This window comes from Moschus berezovskii, chromosome 27 (assembly GCF_049115385.1).
Source record: "Moschus berezovskii isolate FMDL1 chromosome 27, NW_MosBer_1.0, whole genome shotgun sequence".
Classification (NCBI taxonomy): Eukaryota; Metazoa; Chordata; class Mammalia; order Artiodactyla; family Moschidae; genus Moschus; species Moschus berezovskii.
The window spans coordinates 28,230,829-28,237,649 of NC_142486.1; the positions used below are offsets into that span (position 1 = coordinate 28,230,829).

Here is a 6,821-nt window from a genome sequence, read left to right on the forward strand (position 1 = left end):
GTTTACAGAAATCATGATTTTAAACCAAGAAGAGAAAACTGAAATTCCAGTACCAATTAAGAACGAAAACCTGCCCCCAGATCCCAGCTCACCTGGTGTCTCGGCAGCTGTCCCAGCGCCTCCCAGCCCCTCCTCAGAAACCCCAGAGTCGCTGCTCAGCAAGGACCCCATGGAAAGCCCAGCCAAAAAGCAACCCAAAAATAGAGTAAAATTGGCAGCCAACTTTTCCTTTGCACCTATAACCAAGCTTTGAGTCTCGTTTTGAACATAGAATTAGGATGGGAAAACACTGTCTGATTCTGCACACAAAAGCAGGTTCAAAAAACACAGCCTTTTCTGTTTTCCCCCTAGAAGCCACTTATTTCATCTTTAGACATCTTCCGTACGTTTTGTTTTTTTTTACATTGAACGCAGCTTTAAGCTGAAGTTTTTCTTTGTTTTCTTTTTCTCCCCCACTTGTTTGGGAAAAAAAAAATCCTGGCATTTGTTAAAGAATCCTTAATATATTTTAACAAATTTTTCTTAATTATTATGAAGTATAATGAATGGTGTTCCGTAAGAAGACAGCAAGGAGAACTCAGCTCGAAGGACGTGGTCTTACTTCCATCAAGTCACGCCAGTGGTAGAATCTCACATGTAGCATAACGTAGTCTCTAAGCCTGTGTTTACTGATGTGTTCAGACAGTATTAATCAAATGCATGAGATGGTGATGAAGCAAAAGTCTGTTTGGTGATCCTGCGCGATCACTCACTGAAGAAGGGTGGGCAAGGCAGGAGGAGTGTATGTCCTGGTTGGATATGAAGGCTCCTGGCTTCCATGTGACTTGTAAGCGTGCCTTGTTTTTTTATTTAACTATGTCTGTAGTTGACAAATGTGGCTTCATCTCAAATATTTTAAAATGTTTCCACTTTGGGGTTCCATTGAGCTTTCTAGAAAGTCAAGGATGTTTTAAGCTTCCCTTTTATGTTATGTTCCAGTTTGACATGGATTAGGTTAAGGAAAAGAAGATGGTCTTGGTGTCATGAATTTAAAGTCAGCATTTGAATTCCAACACACATTATTGTGTGTCGAGAGGCAGCGTTGGGAAGAGAGTCTGATTTTCTAGAATATGCATCAGATGCATAAATTACAAATCAGAGGCGAGGAGGGAGGTGCTTTTGACAGGAATGGTATCGGTGCTCTTTCCACTCGGGAGAGGCAGAAATTCTATCTCTACATAGGAAGGCCAAGGTTGATCAACTTAACCTTGTATTCGTAATTTTAAAGCTGGTTTTGATAGCTGGGAAGCTTTGTGTGTGCCTGTGTGTTTGTGTCTGTTAACTCAGTGTCTTTTAATAGCGTCTGCTTTTACTGTTACTTCTCGCTGTTGGAAGCATGTTTGGGTTTGTTTCTTGTTTTTCTTTTTTTGTGGTATCTGTTGTTGGCATTTATGGAAAGCCAGCCTTTGAGGGAGCACTGCCCTGTGGAGTGACCTTCGCCTTGAGGTGGCTGAGGCATCCGGTGATTGGCGGCCTCTTACGCCTCCTGGAGAAACCTAACATTTACAATGGGTTGTATTTGTTGGGCAAAAAGGCGGATTCATTCATAGAGCAGAAAAAAACCTGTTGGCATAAGGTCTTCCACTAGTTAGATGGTTTCTTTTGGGGAAATGATTCTATTTTGTAACTTCTAGAAAGCCAGAAAATGGGCTCTGATTTCATAGCCAGCATTTTGATAAAATGCCACAAAATAAGGGCTATTGAGAGATTTTTTACAAGTAAAGATTTTTGTTCCCCAAATCTTTTCAATGAAGCCAGCGATTCCCAGTTCTCGGCACACAGCCCCGACCAAGATGGAGTGGCCCTGGGAAAGCCTTGTAGGCATCATGGCACTCAGTCTTCCCGAAGGCATGTCCTCTACAGACATAGTGTGACCGTCAGTAAAATGCAGAGGTGCACTTTTTTTTAGAAAGCTTTTAAACATTATGATCAAGATGGTGTTGAGAACATCAGTGGCCTTATTCTAAGATTTCGTAAGGCTGAATTTGCACATGTGGACTTTAGTTTTGCTTGAAGGTAGAGAATGTGGACTTTAAAAAATGCCCGAGGCACCATTACAAGTCACTTGGAACAGCCTCAAAGAGCAGCTTCTTTGGGCACCAGACGAAGAAGAGCCTGGAGTTGTGCACTGTTGCATGGGTATGGTCTAACCGTTCACTGGAGTCGCCAGGAGCCTGGGATGCGTGCGTGTGACTCTTAATGGTCACCATTTGAAGATGTGCAAAGCTCATGGTGTCTGTAACGTACTCCACAGCGGCCAGTCCAGTTGCTATCTATTTTTTTATCTAGAGGCTTAATTGATGTGACAAAATGACGTATGAGAATGAAGACAATGAAATACTTTATTTCTGGGTAGAAAGAATATATCAGATTTATCAGTTTAAAAAAAAAAAAGTTATCACCAAAACTTCCTTTCCCATCTTGCACTGTTTGTTTTGAATTGATTTTGGGGGAAGAGATGTTTTTCTCAATTGTCTACTTTGTTTGAACACTTCTTTTGTGGTTCAAGTGCTGTTTTGTGTGTTGGGACCAAACAGTTGTCATTAAACTTTAAAAGCAAGCATCACACTTGAGTTCCCCAAGTGAGTGTTCTGTTCATTTGGGGGAGGGGAGGGATTGTCCCCCAGTTCTGTCAGCTTCTAATCCCTTCCGGGAATCTGTAAGGTGGGAAGTAGATGGGTCTGGCATCATGGAGCCCCTTTGAATTTGGCATCTGGCCCCAGCAGGTGACTGGCACTTTGTGATCAGGACCCTCTGGGTCCTCGCTCCAGCTTATAATCATGTGAGGAAAATACAATAATCCAAAATATCCTCTGGTTATAAAACTTGAGAACTCTCCCTGGGAAAGAAATCCATTTTGCTGACTACCTTGGTTTTGGTCACTGCCAGGCTTTCTTTTTGAATAAGCCTATTTAGAAAAGATTTCTTTCACCATTGTGAAGCCCTTTTCCTGAGACCACTGTTACTCCCCACCCACTCTCCACCACCCCCGCACCTCAGGATTTTGAAAAGGACACAGAAGAGACTTGAACTTCCAGGTAAATTGATTCTTGATGAAGGGCAATTTTTTAAAGTTCAACACTAACAGTCTCTTAAAAACCTTTGGCAGTCCTTTCAAAACACCTTTCACTGTAGCCAGTTTTTGCCGGAAAACTTGAGAAGCCACTGTGCCCCTTTAGTCGGGGCAAGGGAATTTGGAATGTCTCGATTAGTGGTTGAAACGGCATCACATTCATCTTGGTTGTATTTCCCACCTGGAGACGGCAGCCTAGCAGACACGGTCAGTGAAAGCAGACTTGTCCACATGGGAGACGGATGTGGCCTTCTAGGGCTGACTGTGACCTGCATCTGACCTGTGTGTTGCCTTTTCCGTGAGGAGCCTCATGCTTTGAGACTTCGCTTCTCTGGTTTCTAGCTGCTCAGGTGGGGTCTGAGTCATCAGATCATCAGAAGCATCCCAGCCCCCACCCCTGCCCTCCCACAGCAGTGACCTGCCATAGCACTGGGGACAGGTCACACAGGGGCTTTAGGACTCGGGAGAAGCGGAAACCCAACTCTGCCCTGTAAACCAGCAGTCAGCGGGGTCTCCATCACTGTGTTACTTGACCTCACATCCTCCTCTGTGGCTGACCTTCAGGCTCATCCAGTCGCCGGCCAGTCTCCCAGCTGCGTGTGTGGTTACAGCATCAGCCTGGTCTCACTCTTGGGGGAGAGATGCAGTGGAGATAGATCCAATGTACTTGTTTGGATTAGTACTGCAAGGCCCGAGTGTGGAAGCTCTTTCCCAGAAGAGTTCTAGTCCCTCCCTGGAAGTAGGCAGCCCTGGGGCAAAGCTTCGGTGGAAATATAAGGAGACCTGGTTGCCTTTGGGCTTCCCTGGTGGCTCAGACAGTAAAGAATCTGCCTGCAATACAGGAGAACTTGGTTCGATCCCTGGATTGGGAAGTTCACCCTGAGAAGGGAATGGTTACCCCCTCCAGTAATCTTGCCTGGAGAATCCCATGGACAGAGGCGCCTGGTGGGCTACAGTCCGTGGGATCGCAAGACTCAGACATAACTGAGCAATCAGCACCTCACACTTTGGCTGCCTTTGGGATGCAGTCGGCAAATTACAGAACTGGTGGGAAAGCAAGCCCCTCAGTTTTCAGGTGTGTGGGACAGGATCAGAGATCTGGGGCCAGACCTTCCCTCAGCAAGATGAAGAGAAGGATCCACAGGTCCTGGAAGGAAGGATTTGGAAATGGGGAGTTCAGGGTCCAGAGGAGAAAAGGAGAAGAAACATCCGTAGTTGAGGCTAAGGACCCAGCCACTGGGCCCCTCATCCCATACTGGTGAACCAGCTAGGGGCGCTGCAGAGGTCGTGGTGGCCCTTCCACCTCTGCTGAAAGTCTTCCTGGTGTGAGAGAACTGCCCCCCGCCCCTCCTTTCTCCCTGCAGACCTTCTTGGTCACAGTGAGTGCAGACAGAGCCATCCACAGGCTGCAGAGGCCCCGCCCTCGGTGTTGGCTGAGTCTGGTGTGTCTGGGCCAGACATGGAATCAAGAAAGACGTTTCAGAAACTACATCTGTGTTCTAAAATAGAACCTGTTTCACGTCTGTACGTGGGGAGACCAATGCTGTTTTGCACACAGATTCTGGGGCCTGGCCCCTACTGACTTTCCCCCTTGCCCTACCTCCCCAGCTGAAGGCCCCAGATTCTGTGGGCTGTCAGCTGGAAGCCATCTGCAGACCCCAGGGGCTGGCCACATGGGCCTCCCCAGAATGGCAGCTCAGTTCAAGCCAGCAAGGAGAATTTCCAGTCCTCTAAGAGGGAGCGCTGTATGATGTAAACTCATCAAGGAAATGACTTCCATCATCTTTGCCAAATTCCATCAGTCAGAAGCAAGTCGTAGTTCCCATCAATGAATTTACATAAGCATTTTGTTTCTGTTTGATGAATTTGAGTGAGTGACTGACATTGGAGGTCCAGCTCCCGGTGCAGGAGGAAAGGGGTGCCCTGGCTCAACCTTCCGAGGGTCAACAAACAAGCTTCAAAGCTGCAAGCCTCCACCCCCATGCTGAGGTTACAAATGGGGAGAGTGAGGCTGGAAAGGGTGAGCCATTGCCCCAGCCACTCCATGGCATAGCTGGGCCGGAGTCCCTGGTCTGCACACCTCCCAGGTCTCATCTTTACTGAGCCCCACTGGGTCTCAGGCACTGAGCCAGGTGTGGGGACCCTGGTGACTAAGAGGCGGGCCAAGTCATATTTTCTGCCTCCTTGACAGCAGCAGGACTCTAGACTGAAGTGGTTCTCAGATCAGAGAGGGCATTAGAATCACCAGGGAAACGTGTTTAAAATGTGGGCTGTTGGCTAAAACTGAGACAAGTTGGGACCTGAGACCACTCCGACCCCCACCAGAGTGGCTTGCAAGTGCCCCTGGAAAACTGTCTCCTTAAGCAACAGGATACAAAGAAACTGTAAGGGACTAATCCTTTGGCCACCTGATGGGAAGAGTCGACTCGCTGGAAAAGACCCTGATGCTGGAAAAGATTGAGAGCAGGAGGAGAAGGGGGCGACAGAGGATGAGATGGCTGGATGGCATCACTGACTTGATGGACATGAGTTTGAGCAAGCTCCAGGAGATGGTGAAGGACAGGGAAGCCTGACATGCTGCAGTCCGTGCAGTCGCAAAGAGTCAGACGTGACTTAGTGACTAACCAACAAGCAACAGTCGGGGACTAAAAGCAGTCAGGGTAATTATGAACAATAAGGTATAGAAAGGCCACATGGGCTTCTCTGGTGGCTCAGATGGTAAGAGACCTGGGTTCGATCCCTGGGTTGGGAAGGTCCCCTGGAGAAGGGAACAGCTTCCCATTCCAGTGTTCTTGCCTAGAGAATTCCATGGAGAAAGGAGACTGGCAGGCTACAGTCCACGGGGTCGAGAAGAGTCGGATGTGACTAAGCGACTCTCACTCACTCACTCACTATTGGCACTTTCCAGGTGGCACTAGTGGTGAAGAACCTGCCTGTCAATGAAGGAGACGCAAGAGATGTGGGTTCGATCCCTGGGTCGGGAAGATCCCCTGGAGGAGGAAATGACAACCCACTCCAGGATTCTTGCCTGGGAAATCCCATGGACAGAGGAGCCTGGTGGGCTACAGCCCACGGGGGTCACAAGAGTCAGATACAACTTAGTGACTAAGTCACCACTTGGTGGCTCGGTGGTTAGGATTCCAGGTTTTCACTGCTGTACCCTGTGTTCAGTCCCTGGTTGGGGAACTGAGATCCCACAAGCTGCAAGTTCAGTTCAGTTGCTCAGTTGTGTCCGACTCTTTGCAACCCCATGGACTGCAGCACACCAGGCCTCCCTGTCCATCACCAACTCCTGGAATTCACTCAAACTCATGTCCATTGAGTCAGTGATGCCATCCAACCATCTCATCCTTCTGCCTTCTCCTCCCACCTTCAATCTTTCCCAGCATCAGGGTCTTTTCCAATGAGTCAGTTCTTTGCATCAAGTGGCCAAAGTATTGGAGCTTCAGCTTCAGCATCAGTCCTTCCAATGAATATTCAAGACTGATTTCCTTTAGGATGGACTGGTTGGCTCTCCTTGCAGTCCAAGGGACTCTCAAGAGTCTTCTCCAACACCACAGTTGAAAAGCATCAATTCTTTGGCATTCAGCTTTCTTTATAGTCCAACTCTCACATCCATACATGACTACTGGAAAAACCATAGCTTTGACTAGACGGACCTTTATTGGCTGCAAGATACAGCCACAAAAGAAGAAAAGATTTCAAAATA

At 47.6% G+C, this 6,821-nt stretch overlaps 1 protein-coding gene across 2 annotated transcripts in view; it reads left to right on the top strand.

The window, feature by feature from the left end:
- Positions 1-2,607, top strand: part of MARF1 (meiosis regulator and mRNA stability factor 1) — a 39,613-nt gene extending 37,006 nt beyond the window's left edge. For both annotated transcript variants that reach the window (XM_055409544.2, XM_055409546.2), the window contains exon 27: positions 9-2,607. In XM_055409544.2, the coding sequence (XP_055265519.2) occupies positions 9-253 (245 nt within the window). In that variant the 3' untranslated portion in view covers positions 254-2,607. The remainder of the gene's footprint in view (positions 1-8) is intronic.
- The last annotated feature ends 4,214 nt before the right edge of the window (positions 2,608-6,821 follow it).